The 19,697-nt window shown below is 50.9% G+C and overlaps 6 protein-coding genes across 6 annotated transcripts; 3 read left to right on the top strand and 3 right to left on the bottom strand.

The window, feature by feature from the left end:
* Positions 1-853: 853 nt before the first annotated feature.
* N7509_006029 (FAD-dependent oxidoreductase) lies at positions 854-2,037 on the top strand (the record flags this gene model as incomplete). Its single annotated transcript, XM_056630666.1, has 3 exons — positions 854-885; positions 957-1,543; positions 1,607-2,037. The coding sequence occupies 3 exons, from the start codon at positions 854-856 to the stop codon at positions 2,035-2,037; spliced, it is 1,050 nt and encodes a 349-aa protein (XP_056489968.1).
* A 799-nt stretch (positions 2,038-2,836) lies between these two features.
* Positions 2,837-4,163, bottom strand: N7509_006028 (translation machinery-associated protein TMA46; the record flags this gene model as incomplete). Its single annotated transcript, XM_056630665.1, has 4 exons — positions 2,837-3,281; positions 3,349-3,905; positions 4,009-4,026; positions 4,107-4,163. 4 exons carry the CDS (start codon positions 4,161-4,163, stop codon positions 2,837-2,839), a joined length of 1,077 nt encoding a protein of 358 aa, XP_056489967.1.
* A 990-nt stretch (positions 4,164-5,153) lies between these two features.
* wos2 (Hsp90 cochaperone SBA1) lies at positions 5,154-6,128 on the bottom strand (the record flags this gene model as incomplete). Its single annotated transcript, XM_056630664.1, has 4 exons — positions 5,154-5,216; positions 5,295-5,516; positions 5,584-5,909; positions 6,104-6,128. 4 exons carry the CDS (start codon positions 6,126-6,128, stop codon positions 5,154-5,156), a joined length of 636 nt encoding a protein of 211 aa, XP_056489966.1.
* Positions 6,129-6,680: 552 nt separating this feature from the next.
* N7509_006026 (ESCRT-III subunit protein VPS24) lies at positions 6,681-7,438 on the top strand (the record flags this gene model as incomplete). The annotated part of the gene is made up of 2 exons (XM_056630663.1): positions 6,681-6,728; positions 6,797-7,438. The coding sequence occupies 2 exons, from the start codon at positions 6,681-6,683 to the stop codon at positions 7,436-7,438; spliced, it is 690 nt and encodes a 229-aa protein (XP_056489965.1).
* Positions 7,439-8,313: 875 nt separating this feature from the next.
* N7509_006025 (putative RNA annealing protein Yra1) lies at positions 8,314-10,266 on the top strand (the record flags this gene model as incomplete). The annotated part of the gene is made up of 5 exons (XM_056630662.1): positions 8,314-8,524; positions 8,551-8,612; positions 9,622-9,786; positions 9,840-9,910; positions 9,963-10,266. 5 exons carry the CDS (start codon positions 8,314-8,316, stop codon positions 10,264-10,266), a joined length of 813 nt encoding a protein of 270 aa, XP_056489964.1.
* A 579-nt stretch (positions 10,267-10,845) lies between these two features.
* optD (uncharacterized protein) lies at positions 10,846-14,868 on the bottom strand (the record flags this gene model as incomplete). The annotated part of the gene is made up of 7 exons (XM_056630661.1): positions 10,846-11,562; positions 11,633-11,688; positions 12,581-12,718; positions 12,794-13,680; positions 13,718-14,488; positions 14,539-14,644; positions 14,703-14,868. The coding sequence occupies 7 exons, from the start codon at positions 14,866-14,868 to the stop codon at positions 10,846-10,848; spliced, it is 2,841 nt and encodes a 946-aa protein (XP_056489963.1).
* Positions 14,869-19,697: the final 4,829 nt, after the last annotated feature.

Raw genomic sequence — 19,697 nt, 5'->3', positions numbered from 1 at the left:
AGAACAGGCGTGCCAAGTGTCAAGCCCTGGAAACCATTGAGCAACTGCTGGTGGGTATTGGTGGAGTCCATCGTTGCTGCGGAGAATTCTGGCCGTTCCGTCTCGGGTGTTTCATACGGTGATGTCGTGCCGATTGTCACAAAGGCATAAAACATAGTTCACCCACCAGCCCCGGAGGCATGTTTCTTGAGCCCTTAATTTCACCTCGAGGGTTGCTTGGGAACCGTTCAGGAGTTCAGGAGTTCAGAGTGCTCGCCCCCACTGTGTGATGTGATTATGTGCCTGGAGGAACCCGCCGGGTTCCTCATGCACATCAGGCACATTTTGCTGTGTTGCTGTAGGAGCTTGGGCCCTTTGTGATAGCAGTACGAGTATCAAGCACAAGAAGTTCACAATTGAGCCTGGTAAGGTAAGTTGAGACGCAGAGTCTGCGCGACGTGTGATCACCGCCATTTAAGACGTTGTGTTGGAAATTGGAGGAAAGAGGCGGAGAGGAGAAGCCGCCAACACATTATTATTGACTACATTCGAACTTCTAAGCACTCCGTAAACAGAGGTAACAGAGCTGTAAACTGATAAACAACCTCTTTTTTTATGCTTGAATTCTCCAAAGTACGAGTACGTACAATCATTCTCCCAACCCATCATACTGGATGAACTGCAGGCCCACCACATGTCGCATTGGCAGCGTATCATCTGACGTGGGATGGCGGGGCTCTTATCTTCCCCGGATTCCATCCCATGACTCACGAGAATTCCTTTGCTGAGGGTCCTCCGGCTTCAACCTTTCCCACGCGGCCGATACCCTGCTACAAGTCTATTTTTGGGTCCCGCTAAAATCATATGATCTGCCATGGCTAACCCAGAGACTATCGTCGTGATAGGGTAGGTCCATATCAATTTCTGTCTGCAACTACCCTATAATATGCCCTCTAGCTAATATGAGAACTTTCCAGTGCAGGTGTCATCGGACTATCAACCGCCAGCTGCATCCAACAACGGCTTTCTCCATCGCAGTCTGTGCTTCTCGTGGCCAGAGAATTCCCCTCCGATGAATCGATCAACTACGCATCACCCTGGGCTGGCGCACATTATCGACCCGTGCCAGGCTCGTCTCCACAGGTCCTTAGAGAAGCAAACCAAGCAGAGCGAACATATCAGTACCTCAAACGAGTGGCGGCCGATGAGCCGGCCGCCGGGATCAAGTTCGTGAAAGGCGTCGAGTACCTCGAAGCACCGCCTGCAGAATACTCCGACCCCCAGAGTTTGCGCAACGTTTACGCCAGTGTGGATGGTTTTCGGCTCTTGGCAAGGGACGAGCTGCCCGTGGGTGTGAAATGGGGTACCGAATACGGGACATGGGTGATTAACTCCCCAGTCTACTGCGCGCATATGCTGCGCAAATTTATTGTCAGGGGTGGTCAGACGAAAAAGTATACACTCGCCAACATGAAGGAAGCCTTTTCCCTCGCGCAAAATGTAAGAACGGTGGTCAATTGCTCCGGGATGGGCTTTGAAGACCCTGAATCTTTCATCATAAGAGGTATGTGCTACAAGTCATATAATTAGACCCTCTAGTACTGAAATAACGACTGACACTGGACAGGCCAAACATGTCTAGTACGCAACCCCGTCTCTGCAACAATTACTCGCCAGAACACAGACGGTTCCTGGTCCTTCTGTATCCCTCGCCCGCTAGATGGAGGAACCATCATTGGAGGTACCAAACAATCCCATGAGTGGGACCCCAATCCTTCCCTTGATATCAGGACTCGACTTCTTGCCAACGCTAGTAAATGGTTCCCTTTTGCCCCGGAAAGCGGAGGTCAGTTCGATGTGATTCGTGACATCGTGGGACGCCGACCTGCTCGTCAAGGCGGGATGCGAATGGAGGTGGAAAAGTTGGCCGATGGCAAGAACATAGTCCATGCCTACGGGGCTGGCGGGCGGGGATTTGAGATCTCTTGGGGTGTTGCGGAGGACACAGCAGGGATGATGCTGGAGAATGGACTGCTCCAGGCTAGAGCAGTATTGTAGAGATACTCTTGGAGGTAACCTTGTAAATACACAACCAAATAGAACATGCATAAAGCTACTGATATTCTTGAAGACGCAAAGTTCCTATTCAAGGGTTTACCGAGGTATGCCGAGCAAAAAGTCTTTCATATAAAAATATGGGTGAGAACGATAAAGATAGTCGCAATGCATCGTGAGCTCGGTTCCCAAAATTAGAAGCATTGAATGTTCATAACCTCCAATGTTTCATGGAACACAATGAAATTATCATGATGCTACACACTTATTTGTTTCCACTAGGTATCGCCTGATCGGCCAATGGAAAAAGCAGAGGAAGAAGACATGGAACGTCTCCGATCGCTTTAAATTTTGCAAAAAAACAATGGGAATCATCGAATTAACTCATGCAAACACTGGAAATAAACGGACTTTTTGCTAGCCAAAGCAAGACTCCATAACAATATTTCAGTTCGTTGATTCTTCCGTCACAAATAACAGAAGATCTAAATCCTGTCCCTCCCTGTTGCCATAACCCTCATCCACTCTCAATCCCTAGGATGCGGAAAGACATCCTGGTTCCCAAGGCTTAATGAACAACAAGTGATGAACCGGGTATCTAGAGACATGACAAAGCCCATGAAAACGCCAATGATCTATGCATCAGGTCAGACAGGCGATTGCGAATTCGCGATCAACTTGCCACCCAGATCGGAGCCCGTGAGGAACGGACCGGACTGACAAAAGTCGAATTTTCCGAGATCCAGCCGGGAAGAGAGCCAAGAGACCCATGATAGTAGTCTCGTGAGAAGACGAAAGTAGATCAGTCCGCGGCCGCAGCCTCGGCCTCGGCCCTCTGTGCGAGGGCATCTCCATCCATCACCGGGGGAAGCTCCTGGCCAGTTCTCTCGAGGAACTCCTCCGCATCTCGCCTCTCCTTTTCTAGCTGGGTTTGCTTCATCTGCTCCACCAGATCAGCAAACTCATCCTCCTCGTCGCTGCTCTCCTCCTCCTCCTTCCAGGCGCCATCCTCGAACATGGCACGACCAGTGGCTTCCTTGGCCTTCTGGGCGTCTGACTCGGCTGTTTTCTTGTCGATACGTTCCTTCTTCCATTTGGCGAATGTCTCTGGGGTGACAGGTGTGAGGGTACCGGTCAACCTATGGCGCTCAGACTCGAGCCAGTCCTCCAGGGTGAGAGTAGCAAGTGGCGACTTGTCCATCAATGCCTTCTCAGCCGCCTTCTGCTCCTTAGTCTTCAGAACGAATCTGTTTGCGAATGTCAGTGTCTAGCAATATGAAAGTGAGTATAGTATTGGGTCTCTTCTTCACGTACCCTGGCGGCAAGCTGTGCTTATACATGCACTTATCACCTCCATTCGGACAAGTCCAGAACCAACCATACTTCTGGTTCTCGACAGCCTCGATAAAGTATTTGCAGACCTTGTCGGTGGTCGTACGGGGATTTCCGTGCTTGCTGAGCACAACACTGCGCAACTTCTCCTCGTCCCAATCCTCCATCTTGTCGGCCTTCTTGCCTCCCTCTTCTTCTCCTTCGCCCTCGTCATCACGCGAATCGGTGTACAGATCCTTCTTGGCAGCCTTGCGCTCGATGTTCAGATCGTGACTGAACTTGCACTTGCGGCCCTTCTCACAACCACCCTTCTTGTGGAAGAGACACAGCACAGTCTTCGGGTCGACACCGAAGGGCACTTTTTGGGCCTGAACGGGCTTGAATAGCTCTGCTGCCTCCCTCTTGGCATCCTCGGCGGCCTTTTTCTCGGCTGCGAGTTGAAGTTTCTCAGCGGCTTTTCGCTTGTCATCGGGAGTCTTGTTGGAGGCCGATTGCGCTTGAAGCTGTTGGATCTGTTTCTTGGCGGCACCACCTTTTTTCTGTTGGGAAGGTTAGTTTTATTGGGCGTCATTGGAGCGGGGGAGGGTTTTATCGTTGCGCGGGGAGGGGGAGGGGTGAGGCGGATCGGAATTTTTGACGTACGTTTTTCATGCCAAACGTCTAATGATGGAGGAAATTAAGGTTAGCAAAAGATTTCTTGTACGAAGGCAACATTGTGTGGATAGTTTGAGGAGACTCACCTTATCATCGACGGTGGTCTTCTTCTTCTTAGGCTGGTCGGCCTTCTTGGGAGGCATGGTGACGAGTTTGCCTGGTTAGGCTTTGTGGTTTGAAAGTGGGATAAAAATGTGAGATGAGATGCGCGGGTTGGACGAGTCGCTTGGTCGTAGAAACAAAACGCTGATATGCCAAAAGAAAGACACAGGAAGGCCTAGGCGCGTAAGAGTGAGAGGTATGAGAGGTTGAGTAGGTTGAAAAGCCCTGAGATTGAAGGAGCCTCCACAAATCCGAGTCCGAGGGGTGTGAGTGTGGCGGGAAACAGTTGGGCACTGACCAATGACGATGCCCTCCGAGTATAACAATCTTTCAGAGATTTGGTTTGTCGCGTGTTGCTTCCTCTGAGCACCTTATGCAATTTAAAGAGTAATAATGAAAATGAAAATGAATGATACTTTCAATATTCTGTATCTACTTAGGGTTCATACTAATTGAATATCTCCCTCGTGGTGACTTGACGCTCTCGGCTGGTCGACCCTTTGCGTCATCGCCCCAGTCAAAATGGGCGCACAGTGCGCAGTGGAGGAGGACGAACTCGAGCAGAACCCTAACTGCTCGAGTTGGGACTTGGGTAACATACATCCTACTTACACTACGAGTACCTATTAGGTGATTCTTTGGTGGCAGTAATTCGTAGAAGTACTGTCTTTACAAGTTTATAAGTTGATCCTTTGTGCCCAGGTGGAAGGCCACAGAGAAGATTTGAAATGAGAAAGAAAATTGAAAAATTGAAAAATAGGCACCGCATTCATTCATCAGGAAGGTTCCTCACAATCGTGATCTACCCATGTATAAGGCCAAGTACTTGCCAGTACTAGTAGTAGCAAACTTGAGCCTGGTCGCTGTGCTCTACAAACAATCGAGGAAATTTAAAGCAAAACCAAAATCTCCGGCACACCTTCCCACTGGCGCCTCAAAAGCACCGGTATTTTTCATTTCTGGTCGTCATAGCTTCTGTAGAGAGAGAAAGAGAGAGAGAGAGAGAGAGGAGGGGTTACATGTTAGGATATTTAAGAAACCTCCTGGATCTTGGACGACTTTTGGTCGGCCTCCTCCAGCTCGGGGAGGTCCTCCTGTTCATACCGTTAGCAATCCGTCCGTACCACAATGCAAATATAGGAGAACTGCGGAATAGAATTTGAATCACTTACATCGTCATCCTCGCCCTCGTCATCTCCAGCTCCGCCCATGCCACCGGGCATGCCACCGGCCAGAGCGCTCAGGTCGGGCATGCCACCGGCACCACCCATGCCACCGAGCTTGGAGAAGTCGATGTTGCTCAGGCCACCCTCCTCGCCGCCACCACCCATGCCGCCGAAGTTGTTGGCATAGTCATCCTCAGTAGCCTCATCCTGCTCGTCCTCATCAACCCACTGAGAATTTCGTTAGCCAATCGTCAATCAGCAAAAATTACCCCGCTTCCCATGATGCAGGTCATACCTTGTCGAAATCGGTCTTCAGGAAGTGAACCTTCTTGTTCTCCTTGAGCAGACGGGGCCAGTACTCCAGCTTCAGCTCCTTCTTGCGCAGAACGAGCTCGACCTCACGGTCGGTGTGGTTGGACTTGCTGTTCTCAGGGTCGATTTCGCCGAACAGGTCCAGAGAGACAGAGTAGGTGACACCCTTGCGGGAGGGACCGGTGAAGGAGACATTGTTGGCGGTGATGCTCAGCTTAGCATCGGCCTTGGGGACATCGGCAGTCTTCAGGTTCACGTAGAGGTAGTTGCGCTCGGGATCCGAGTCGGAGGAGCGCTGGGCCCAGGTAACTACCCGGTGATCCAGTTAGCTTTTCTCAGGTCTTTCAACTTCCAATTCATGGGATACAGCATTGGAGACTATCCCATGCTCCATGTTTCAACATGGCCCGTGCAATCAGATAACGTCGTCACGGACTGATCGCGCAAAATGTGCAGGGTCAAGTTGTTCAGAGCGGGGAAGTCGAAGCTATCACAAAACGTACCTTCGGGGTGGACAGTTCCGGACATTTTGGTGAGGGGTGAGAAGTGAGAAAAGGGATAGATTAGAGAAGTATAGAGATGAAGATGAAGAAAGAACTGGGAGAAGAGATGGAGGTGTGTGGTTGGGGGAAGGGAAGCAGCTCACTTCAAAGACGCATTGGCGCCCGCATTCACACTGCTAGAAGGTACTGGAACACTGACACGCCTGTTTGCCTTGTTTGCCTGGTTCATCTTGAGAGCCTGAGGCATAAATAATTCTGACTCAGCAGTGATGGCTCCCCACGCCCCTCCTCCGCCGCAGGCATCCTGGGATCGCCGAACTGATAAGACCGCAACAGAGAAGGGTCGAGCAGTCTGGTGGTCCGCCTGGCTTTGCTTGTAGCTAACAGTATCTGTGACTCTGTCGTCGCTCTCACACGTCTCCGTGGGAGGATAATACACTCGGGCGCATCTCTCTTCACACCCCACGAATACCACGAACCCAGTGCTCGCAAATCATTCGCTATCGATCAGCCTTTTGGAGAAGCCGATTAGCCATTGTCATTTTTCGCAGATCCTCAAACTGCAAGCTCTACGACCATGGAGTCCTTGAAGGCTGTTTTCTTCGGGCCCGACCCTGCGGTCCAGGTACGTCTCTCTAATCTGTGGCGAACTTGCTTCAAGAGAAAGCTGCTGACGACGACTCGCCCGGCCAGATGAGAAAATGCAATACCCTCATTCGCGCAAATACCAGACAACTCGACCGTGATCTTGCCCATCTCAAAAGTCTCGATACCAAAACCCGTCAACACATCATCAGTTCATCCAAACGAGCGCAACGAAACCCGTCACAGGCTAAACAGGCAACCAGCGAAACCAAGACCTTTGCGCGGGAGCTTATGAGGATTCGGAAACAAACCACCCGTTTGAATACAAGCCGGGCCCAGTTACAGAGTGTCGGGATGCAGGTGAACGAGGCCTTTTCTGTGCGCAAGATCCAGGGCAGCCTCCAGAAGTCTACGGGAATCATGAAAGATGTGAACACGCTAGTGCGCTTACCGGAGCTGTCATCCACGATGCACCAACTATCGACCGAGCTAGTCCGAGCCGGTATTATTGAGGAAGTCATTGATGACGCAATCCCCAACAATGAGCTATTTGAAGATGAGTATGAGGAGGCAGAAGAAGAGGTGGACAAGATCTTGCAAGAGGTTTTGCAGGGCAAACTCTCCCAAGCACCCGCCAAGCCCACCGAGCCAATCGCAGAAGAGGCCCCAGTCGCCGAGGAGCCCGAATTCGAAGATCAAGAGAAGACTCTCGACGAGATGCGAGGCCGCCTGGAGGCTCTCAAGAGCTGATATACCCCCCACCCCCTCTACAGTGATTGAGGCATTGGATACGCCGCACCATCCACTATCCTGTTTCCAGAACCTTTGTTTTATTTCTGCGTTTCCCCATTGGCAGGCGTTTGGCGGGAGTTCTTTATTGATTTCTTCGCGAGCTGGACCTCATATAGAATGAAACAAAGTAATTCTACATCCACCCAGTAGCCAGTATTTGTCTTGGCAGCTCTGTAATCTATTACTAGTACTACTAGTCTGCTAGTAATACTTGTAGTATGTTTTTAATCACACTGGGGCCAAATATATGATTCAACCAGCCTTGACTGCATTGTATAAGTGTAGTATGGATGTCATCATAATCTTGGTGGGCATACCAATTAGAACCAGTAGTAGACAATCTCAATGAGATAGTGAACATATATGAAATTCCCCATTCCATAAAACCAGCATCTGTAAGTGCAATTATTCTCAAACAAACAACCTGCAGCTCTTAATGAAAGGGAGTGTCAGTGTCAACTCAGCCTCGATGCAAACGGAACAAACACCCTCCGGTGCCCAACGCCCAAAGAGGATTAGCCCGTCCAGTGGTCCATCGCCCCCAGTGGCTGTGGCTGTGGGCGCCCTGCCAGGTCTCGCTCCCTTTCCCTCCTGTTCCATTTCACCTCTCTCTGACCTCTGACTCTCCCTCTCCCTCTCACTCTTATCTCCTAACTTTTCCTTGACCATCCAAAGGAAAAGCTCCCAACCAAGTACAATTTTTACTTCGCACCAACTCTCTTACTCTCTCCAAGTACTGTTTTTTCAAGCGGCGCATCCGATCTTGACAACGCGTTCCGATCGCGACTTCTCCTCTTCCAAATCACCACCTTTCCATCTCTCTCTCCCACAAGATGTCTGCCAACCTGGACAAGTCGCTCGACGATCTCGTCGGCAACCGTCGCCAGAATGCTCGCCGTCGCGGTGGAAACCGTCGCGCTACTGCCAAGGCCCCCCACGGTCGGAGGCGTCAAGAAGTCCTCCAGAGGCCCCAAGGCCCCTGCGAAGGCGGTTCACCCTACCCCGGTTCCAGCTGCATCCAGCAAGATCATCGTGAGCGGACTGGTAAGCATCCATTCACCCCTCTCCAGTTCATGATTCAGCATTTGCTAACTTCTTGAAGCCGTCCGATGTGTCTGAGGCCAATATCAAGGTATGTTGATCTAGAGGCCTTCGCCTTGGCTTTGATCGCCATCTTGCTTTCGAACTCTTCGAGGTGCAAACGACTTCAACTCGCATGTCCGACTTGTTCTGTTCCTCTGTACCCTCCCCGCCTGTTGGCAGTGCCCAGCGCGCTCCCGGCACAGACAGACGCTCCTTCCACATGTATCTGCAAACATTTTCTCTCTTTCCTGGTTGGCATATTGCGATACAGGAAGTGGAAGCGTTGTCACTTCAGTGACCAGATGTATTCTGCTCGTGTCGATCCCTACCCAGAGGTGATCCACCGCTTGATTATCATCCGAGTACTGTGCCGAGGATTGAAGATGACCATCTTCATCCTACACTTTGTTTTCGAAATCCCGCTCATACTATTCCTATCTCGTCTTTTGAGCTTTGGAGAGGGCATCAGCGAGCGCATCAGTGACACAGCGGGCATCTCTTTGTGAACAAATTCGGGCGCCCTCAATCGCGGGATCTTTTTTTCGGCTTCCCTTCCAGTTGCACTACTCGGTGGGGTGAATCCCATTGGCGTGAATCTTGAGGGATAGCTTGTACAGCATTTCATCATGCGATTGTGTTTATCAACCGAGGGCGATCATGAGAACGCAGGGTGGAACACTCTGTTATCAATTGCAGCAACAAAGGCGTGCATTCTTGGTAGCACTGTGAGGCCACCATGTGTCGTTCGAAGACTTATCGCGCTTGATTGTTCAAACTATGAGGGATGGGGCGCCATTTGATTTCGGTGGGGGATTGATATCGTGTCTGTGCAACTGGAATGTAGAGGATTTTGTCTCCGCGAAGGCGGAGAGTGGGTCGGCGGTTCTAGGAACACAACATTCGACCGATCGCCGCTATGTGCTCGCTGATGCTCTTTCATTCGTCGGACTTGCAGTTCTTTTCGTTTGCGCTGTCGCTGTCGTTTTTCATTCGAGATTCGACTGCCGTTGATTCAACTGAAACTATCAGACGCAGCATACTGATCGTCTGCGCTATAGGAATATTTCACCAAGTCTGCAGGCCCCGTCAAAAAGGTGATGCTCACCTACAACCAAAACGGAAGCAGCCGTGGCATCGCCTCCATCATCTTCGGCCGCGCCGACACTGCCGCCAAGGCCGCCAAGGAGCTTAATGGTCTCCATGTCGATGGCCGTCCCATGAAGGTCAGAAGCATTGTGTTCTACTATTATGGAAGAGATTATTGACGATTCTATAGATTGAGGTTGTCTACGATGCCTCCCACGCCCCGACTGTTCCCGCCCCCAAGCCGCTCACCGAGCGCATCGCGTAAGTTTCGACATTCTCTCGATAATCCGGCCCCTTGCTAACTCTCTGATAGTCATCAGAAGTCCCAGCCCAAGCCTGCCACCGCTGCCAAGGCTGGCCGCGGAGCTAACAAGAAGAACAACGCCAACGCCAATGCCAACGCCAACGAAGGAGCAAAGGGTCAAGCTCGTGGCGCCAAGGGTCGCAAGGGCCGTAACCCTGGCCGTGGTAAGCCCAAGTCCGTTGAGGAGCTTGACGCCGAGATGGTCGACTACTTCGCCGGCGGCGAGAATGTCCCTGCCCAGGGCGCTGCTCCTGTCAACGCTGCTCCCCAGGCCAACGTTGGCGAGGACCTTGGCATGGCTGAGATCTCCTAAATAGCGCCTACTTCACAGTCGTCTGCGCTTGCTCTTGTTCTTACCTGATGCACGTGGATGGGGGGATGAGCCGTGCTTGGCTTATCTCGGAGGAATTTGATAGTTGATGCGCGGGTCATGTCTTCTGCTCTCCTCTTTTTTCTTTGCTTCTTCATGGGTGTGTTCTTCCAGGCTTCTTCTTTCTTTTCGGTATCGGACTTAATTTCTTTTAAATTGCTATTGCGGTTGGAGGATGGAATGTATCTACAATAACACTGTCATCAATGGATGATGAACGAACCAATTTCACGTATTATTATCATCGTGGATTGATCCATAGTCTTGGTTGATGAATAAACACAGGACAGACAATACTCATCGTCTGGATTGAGCATGAAAAAGTCCAAACTTCAAAGAAAGTATCTTCAACGCTATGCAATAGAAACGCCAAATCCCAAACACCACCCCAACACCAAGCCACCCACACCCATATATCCATCCTGAAAATCAACCACATAAAAAGAAAGAAACTGTACAAAAGCGCGACATAACGCAGAACCATAACCATCAAAAGCCAGGATCAGATCCCCGAGCACAATCCTAAAAGACCCCAGCACGAGTCATAACATCATGAAACTGTTCCAAAGTAACACCAGCACTAAGACCAGCCCCACCATTCGCTTCAAGAATCATATCCTTAAGCAACTCATCATCGACAGAGTCCTCTTTCAACTCGCGCGCAATGCGACGCAAATGGCCCAGCGAAATCGGCCCCGTTGACCCGCGCGTGAAGAGCTGGTATGCATCGTCTACCTCGGCGACCAGGGCGTCGTCGTCGCGGGAGCGTAATTTCGCTGCTGCGACGGAGACGAATGGGTTGTAGGGGACGTAGCCGATTGAGGTTGGGTCGAGGGCGGAGAGGATGTCGGACAGTTCGGTTGAGTCTGATGGGGGGAGGCCGAGGGCTCTGCGAGAAGTGGGGATGTTAGTGTTATCTCGAAGTGAAGTGAATTGGTAATGTGTAGTCTGGGTGAGTTTGCGGTGTTGTTGGCGCAGAAGCAAGTGGAATAATGGTCGGAGGGGATGGTCTGGACTGGACTGGACGTACACTAATGCCTTGCGCACATCTTCGCGGGGAATGACGCCTTCTTTCTCTTTCGGGAAATCTTCGTGTTTATCTGCGAAGAGCTGGAAGACCTCTTTGATTTCGTTCTCCTCTTCGGCGGAGATGTTGTTCTCCTTGGCTAGTTTGGATTGGCGCGCGCGCTTGGGAGCTGCTGCGGAGGAGCTGGCGGGAGCTCCGCGCCTCTTGGGAGGCTATTTGAAAAGGACCAAGGTTAGAATGTGCAGAGCGAGATAATGAGTCATTCGTTGGAGCAGGGCATACCATTTCTCTGGCTGTGAGAATCTCGTAGCGGTTCCCGGCGGTCAAGAAGGTAAGATCTAGAAATCGAGAGGTGATTGCGATGACGATGCCGGCGGGAACCAATAGTGGAGGTTATATCACGTGATTTTGCGGGTATATATGACACTTATCAGGACAACCTCATGTCCTTCGGGACATTTGGTCAAATGAAAATATACAGAGAAGATTAGCATGGCCCCTGCACTAAGGATGACACGCTCAATCAAAGAGAAGCTACCAGTTTTTTTTTTCCTTACAGATGCTTCGTTGAGGTAGGGTGCACGATTGAAGTTTTTATGCCTCCGTTCAATTCCCGGCAAAAGCGGGATGTCTTTCTTTTGGGGCATTTCGGAGGTTGGGGTGCCTGAGGCATGAACAACCACCCACCCCGAGGCATGGAACCCATGTTGGGCTCTTTCAACAAGATCTACCCAAGTACTAGGTATTTATTAATTTGTTTTTTGTCGCATCAAAAGCTTTTTGGGTTGGACTCTTTCAAAAAAAAAAAAAATCACGTCATTTCTGACAGTCATCTTGTAAGAAAAGAGACCCCGGGCGAGAGTATATAAAGCCGAGCATGAACTAGTACCAGCCCTGGGGGGGTAGCTTTTACATTTTGAATTTTGAATTTGCAATATTCCTTCAAGAAGTAGTACGCGTTCATATAATGCTAACTTGAAAGCCGGGTATGCACCTGGGCAACTTGAACATGAAAGATAAATAATCCCTTCAAGCCCAGGGGGTAACAAACAAACCGTGACTCGAGGCCTCAATCAAGCCCATGTCCCATTAGCAGGCCCGAAATACCCGACATCTGGCATAGCCTTGTACGGCACACCTTGTCCATCCGCAGTATTTAAGTAGACCGTATTCCCCACCAATCCGGGAACACCGCGCCAGGATAGGAAATACAGAAAAATATGACTATACCACTAAGAGCGAGACCGGTGTCTAAAGCGGCGGCCAAAATATAGTTATACTTCGTCCACCAAGCAAAGAACTTGCGACGCAGGAAATGGTTGAAGAGGAAATTGACAAGGGCCCAGCTGGAGTAGTTGATTCCAGTAGCTAACAGATCAGAAAGGTTAGTGATTATGAAAGGTATTGGCACGGAGAAATGCAGACTGTCGGGTAAGTACATACCAGGTGGAACATTGTAAGTTCCTACGAAGATCAGAGGCCAATTAATCATTTTCCAAAACCGCTGTTTAGTATAGCGGTACATGAGCCATGTAATGACAGGAGCAAGAGCACCGATCCAGAAGAAATGAAGAAGTCCCGAGTAAATCTTGCCGGCAGAGTAGAGCCGACGCGGACCTACAAGGCCCCAGATCACCGAGGAGGAATACACCGTCCGCCCATTGGGACAGGTAAAATTATCTGACTGATCGGATTCGCAGATCCCATCAATATGACCCAGCATCCAAAGCGTGACACCGGCCTGGGTAAGGGCGCCAAGAATCGTCGCGACGCCCTGTGCCACGAATGTCGTACGAGGCGGAACCTTGAGGTAATGTGCCAACTTCATGTCCATGGCGAAATAGACCCCCTGTCCCACGACATCTGTGGAAAGGATCTTGAAAATCATGTTTGCGAGTGGACGCCCTTCGAATAGATATCCACCAATAAACTCAGATAGCACATTGAGTTGGTTTGCGTCGACGTTCGTAATACCCTGAACGATTCCACACGGGATCATGTACAAAGCGGGAATTATCAAACCCAGGAAGATGCCGTAGACAGGGAGTCTAGTGTCGTAAACTACGACCATGGCAATTGACATGCCTGTGATGACAAGGATAATTCCGCCATACCAGTACCATGGAGTTTGTTTGTAGGATGCGCGAATAAGCCTAGCGTGAATGTCTAGCTTGTTGCGGCCTTTGAAGGCTGCCCAGACGTCGCGAGCATGCCAGAGACCAATATGAGAGAGAACAGATGTGATGGCGGCAAATGAAGGGCCATACACAAAGGCGAATGTTGCGCCGAGGTAGGGCGGCGAGTAGTTGCGGTACGCGGTTTCGTCGAGACTGATGGTCTGCGGCGATGACTCGGGCAGTATCATACAAGGCGCCGGTGCGATCATAGACGTCGCTGGTCATGAGGGGCAGGTATGCTGTGAACCAAACATTGGTGTAGTATAGGATAGGAACGATGATCCAGAAGAAGAAGGCAAATCCAGCAAATACGTTGATTGCAGCCCATGACGGAGATAGGAGAGGGTTGGTGTTGTACGCGATTTGGCTCCAGTCGAATGTGATCGGGCTAAGTCCTAATCCAGTTTGCATGCCAAATAGATGATTCACAACGACGTTCTTGGGGGCGATCCAGCAGACCCATGTAAAATAGGACAATGCTGTGAATATCAGACCTGGGAAGAAGTACCAGAGGAACCCACCCCCTGTGACAAAGAGGAAGAAGCGCAGACGAGAGACGCGCCATCCATTTGCCACTGTGTTGCTGCGCGAATGCAGAGTTTCCAGCATAGCGCAATTGGACAGTACGCCGGGCCAAATGATACGAGCTGGCTCAACCAGCCACGGAGCCGCGAGCCCAGCGACTCCGAAGCCGAGGAGCTGTGCGCATAGGACTATCAAGACGTAGAAGCCTGTCTTCAGCTTAAAATTGTAGAAGTTTGCGCTGGCGGCTTGGATAATGTTTGTCGAGTCAGCAGTTGCATACCCAAAGGAAACATTGCTCATAATAACAATCAGTGCATGTTCCTTGATATTGAATTTCCGGTCTGGGTTGAGCGTGAATGTGCCAAGGGGCCCAAACGAAATGGTAGCCAGGGAAGTGTTTTTGCCAAGAAGACACCCATCGGGTAAGCAAGTAGCTCTGCGACTAGGGCAACAATATGCACCGATGGATATCGGAGTGAAAAGAACTGGTTGATGCCGGAGCCAAGAACCGTGAACATCACTCCCAGAACCCACATGCGCACGGTATTGACGGGCATGCTGGGATCGTCTGTTTCGGGAACAACAGATCTGACTATTGGAACTGTGAGTATTCAAACTTGACATTCACAGGGCAGTGAATGAGCACTCACCCTCTGGAAACGGAGACCGATGCGATTCGTAGCTGTACTCGACATTCTCAATAATCTCCTCTGGCTCTTTTAAGTCAGAAGTCTCCTCTCCCCCTTCCTCTTCCATTTTCACGGTAGGGGTGACCTTTTCAACTTCGAGCTCTTTGGAATCCATAGTATCGGCCATGGTGCAGTGGAAAGATTGAGGAGAGCATGCGCAAGATGCCAGTGTCTGCGAGGAATGCGTTGGGTCAAATGGCCGCGCAATTGCACCGGCGTGTGCCGTCCAGTTTTATCCCGTCTTTCGCCATGGCACAAAGTTGGACTCTGTTAGAGACTAGTGCAATCATGAGAACGCGGGGAAGTATCGAGATAAGGCTTGTAGGCAGTTGCGATGCTTGGAAAGTGGAGTTGTTGGCCGCTAACGAGAGCTTAGCTCGAGATGGCAGGTTGAACCCCGCGCCATCGTCCTATCAGCGAGTGTAGCATTGTCAGGCTAGTTGGGCACGTTCATAGTAAAGATCATGTGGGAGTGTATTCCAAGGCTTAGTTGTGAGACTCAAGTGAAGCCCTGGATGGAACCTTGGAAGGGGGTGCAAATCTTCAGTCTTGCAACTGCTAGACACCTGGGCAATGGATATATTTCCTTATCAGCGCACTCTGATTGAGCGCACGGAGGTACTCTACAAACATGGAACACTAGACTGCACTAGAGATACTAGCGAGATGGAAAGATAAGGCTGTTACAATCAAATTTGAATCCTACAGTACAATCCAGAATGAAGGGGCTAGCCAGATAACGCATTGGGCGATTCGCCTTGCACGACCAGTTTGTTCATCTTCGGTATCAAGTAGGGCAAACCCCAGGACAGCGCAACACACCCTAGTGCACAACACCTGACACTTCTAAAATGTTTGCACAAAGCATCTTGCCACGAACCCTGGAAGAACGCCTCCCAAAAGAGAAGATTCACCGCCAGTTGAGCTGCCTCCAAACCCATGTCAAGTTCCTGTACCATCCACCCTCCAGGACCCTTAATTTCATGCATGGTCGGAATAAAGTACATATTGAACCTGTACCGCCGAGTGCCTGACGCCTCCGACTGAGGCAGAGAAAGAGAGAGGCGTTGGAGGGAGGGGCAGGGCAGGGCAGCCCCTCACCATCAGAGAATTTAGTCCAAGCAGTCCTAACTGCAATTTTCAAACATTCTATACATGAAATCTGTAGACACCCGCTGTGCTCTACCCGCCGGATACTAGTATCTACCAGACGGACGCAAGAAGTATCTGCCCGATACGAAAGTACAATCCGCAACCTATCTGCAAACTCGCAGTACGCAGCAGCGCAGCACCGTGCAGTGCACTCAGGCCGTTTTTAGCCTTTCAGCGCCAATCAAAGGAAGAGAGCGAGGTGGATGGCACCCAGGCGGAAAAGCGAAGAAGCGGCCGCGAAGACGCACCGTCGGCCACAGTGCAAATTTCGAACTTCAGGTTCAGGCCCCGGCTTGTCACAGTCGGGAAGATGCCGAGTGCGTCTGGTAGAAGCCTTCTCGAACGGGCGCGGGAGATGTCCGTCGCAGGATACGTAGGATATTACGGAGTTCCGGAGGGCGGGAGTAATAATAGTCAGGAGGGAGGGAAACATTCTATTTCGGGGAGATTACGAACTCCGTCGTGACCCTAGACGAGGTGAGGCGAGGCTAGATGAGTCTGGCCCGGTCGGACTGCTCTTTGTTTCGGGGAGACGTCTAGTGGCGAAAGAATATTATCCGGTTGAGTGAGACTGGGGGAAATCAAAGCAAGTCAAATCAAACCGAATCGAATCAAAGAAAGCGGCTCCGCCCCCAGGTTTCATACTTTGATGGCTGTCACGAGCAGATAGATCAAATCAAATCAAATCATATCGAGTCGTGAGCCGAGTCAAGTCAGTCAGTCGTGTTGTGTTTTATCTGAGGTCAGATCAGAACTGCAACAGTGCCATCGCATCACATCACGGCCTCTACTCGTACACATCGCATCGCAACTGACAGCTATGAGTCAGGGGCTTTTTTTTCTCACTTTCCGCAACAGACCCCAGTTATTCGGTGGCACCGAACTGAGCTGCCCCGCGACACGTCTCGGATTCGCGGTGAAGAGTCTCGCCCATCACCGCAAGACGATCGCTGCAAGCCCCGACCGTGCAGCGGACGCGCTTCCGGGGGATTGGGTTACTCACACTGCAAAGATCAAAGGACAGAGCGTCTGCAGAAGTACTGAGCACGGAGTACCGCCAGCTCCTTGTCCAGCTGGAATGTTCATCCCTCGCAGATGAGGTCAGATCTCTAGATCAAATCAAGCCAATCCAATCTACCCGGCCCCATGGGGTTTTGGTTTTTGGTTCCATGGTTCGGGGGGTTTGTGCCCGTCCCGCCTCCCGTCAAGTATGGAGTATGGAGTACAGAGTATGGAGAAGTCCAAAGTCGTCATTGTACACGGCCTCCGTACTTCGTGCTTGCCTGGAATGTTTGTCAGTTCACGAATCGGGACTCCAAACTCCAGAGGCGCCCTGGATCGGGATACTCGCAGGTGGCTACGGCGGTGGCTACAATTATCAGGTGGCGGTGGCCTCCGACGCTCTCACATTGCTCCTGATTCTAAACCGCCTCCCTGCACTGTCAAGATCAATTTTACCAAGTACCTAAGGAGTTTCGACCTGTTGGATTTCGAACTCCAACCTCTCTTTCTCCCACCATCTATCGATTCATATTTGGAATCGAATCGACGGGCTTTCAGCCATTAAGCACAAAGAAAGGATCCAAGCGCCACCTTACTTTCACGATTTGGTTTAGAGATCTTGCATATGCGCTGCAGCTATTGCAGCATCTGCAGGGAAGACCGGAATCGGTGGAGGTGGGTAATGTGCGAGATGTATGTACGAGTAGGACCAATTGACACGCCGGCTGGGAATCATTGACAGGAGAGCGGAGCTCAAAAATGTGATCGAGTCCTGGAATCCGATTTGCCAGTCGATTAGGCTTGCTAGGAGCTTATGGCAACCAATAGTGGCCGGAAAGCGCGCGACCGCAGCCCGGCGGGCTAGTCCTTCGTACCATTGACAAACAAAGAAATAGCCGTCGCTGCGCTGCGCTGCGAGTGGACCTGTCTACTGGTCGCTTTTGCTCTTTCTTTGAACATGGGACTTTTGTACACGCCTGGCAACGAGAGGCTAGGAGTTACTCGTCATTAGGGGAGGGAGGAGGCGGAGGAGGCGGAGGAGGCGGGCTTGAATCCATCGGGAACGGACACATACGTACTCGATGGCTACGGAATTTGATTGACCTGCCTCTTCGAGGGTTTCGTTAAGGAGAAACCGCCGCCGCGGCCCCATTCGTGTCCACAGTGAGGTCGCAATATTCACATTGGGAGAGGAGGAGAAACATAGGGTCTACCCGAGGAATTGGTAGCAGGAACGGACGGAAGGCGGATGAAACACCGAGGGCCTGGGAAAGGGGCAAAGGGCCACGATGCTGATGCTCATCGATCAACATTACAGTATGGATGATAATTAAGGGCCGCGGCCCGACCCAAGAACCAGACTCTGGCAAGACACGGGGCTAGAGTCAAAGGCAGAGTCTCCAAGCCTGTGGAACAGCTCGAGTGATCGTCTCTCTAAGACAAAGGTACGCGTGAACCTGTCAAATTCCAATGACCTCCGTGGTGGAGAGGAGGTTGGCAGCGAGATGATGTATCTGATGTCAAGTCGACGGGCCGGCGGCCCCCCTTTTATTTCTATATTTCCCCGGGGGCCAGCGCGGAAGTACGAGGACGGAGCACGGAATCTGGAGATGGAGGTTCCTGGTGGCCGGGTCGTCCTGCGCGAGGGTGGTGATTTATTGACCTGTCGACGATCATGTTGAAGAAGGGGTACCGGGGAGGTGGATTGATCCACTTGGGTGCATCGGGGGGGAGGATTGCTGGGTTCCGCGATCTGTTCGGATTGATTATACTTACGGATACATACTCCGGGAAAGGGAGGGGGGAGGGGTTTGTTGGTGTGTATGAAAGACAAGAGTACGAGTACTGGATGATCTCGAATGCGCGGTCGATCATAGGTTGGATCAAAAATGGGAGTTCATTTAGTTCATTTCCTTGATTCTTTGAGTGACAGTGTTAGTGTGATAAGTGGATGGCCGATGTTTGGTCTGGACTCGGGACAAAGAGGGACGAGGGGAGGAGTGGAGGAGTGCGAGTTGGAGACGGATAAATGGGGAAACGCTGATTCGCGGAAAATTGGGGTCGCTGGTTGACTTTGTACCGAGGGTTAGATGGTAGAATAGGGTAGAGTATAGAATAAAAGAATGAATAGATTAATAGGATAGTAGAGTAGTAGAATAAATAATTTAATAAAATTATACGAAGTCCTCCATAGTAAAAAGAATCATGGTGTGGTAGTACCCATACCCATACCCATACCCATACCCATACCTATACCCTAGGCCTAGGGTACTCCAACACCTCGGCTGAGCGTTGAGCCAGTGGACCGAGGGAACCGTTAACCACAAGCCCGAACAGTCAAAGACTAAGACTGCCCCTTTAGGCAGGAATTGGCCCCGGACCCGCCCGTCGGGCCCAGCCCCGGCTCCTTCTGTCCACATGCGAGGGCGAACTTCTCCACGGGCTCCTTCGAGGGCTTCTAGCTTCGAACAAACCACCCTTAGACTCGTCCCGAGGCGGAGGACCGGTGGAGAGTGCGGAAGAACTCTTCGCGTGAAAGGAGAACCGCCCTTGATAATCACCGGATCCCCCTTGGCCACAGTATTTCGCGTAGATCCTACGCAACCCTCGTCCACACAGTACGGAGTATAGTATCAACTATCGATTTACGAGTACGGAGCACCAGGATATCGACCGAGGACCCGACGATCAACTGTCATATTACTATCAACTATCGACCGAACAAAGAAACGGTGTTGACGTGTGCTCTCGACCGTTGACCGCCAAACCAACAAACATCGAAAAGTACGATACGTACGGAGT

The sequence above is a fragment of the Penicillium cosmopolitanum genome (assembly GCF_028827165.1).
Source record: "Penicillium cosmopolitanum strain IBT 29677 chromosome Unknown utg000006l:49.0-5199605.0:1.0-5204138.0, whole genome shotgun sequence".
Classification (NCBI taxonomy): Eukaryota; Fungi; Ascomycota; class Eurotiomycetes; order Eurotiales; family Aspergillaceae; genus Penicillium; species Penicillium cosmopolitanum.
Note: the sequence above shows the minus strand (reverse complement) of the source record. Positions and strands in the feature narration are given on the sequence as shown.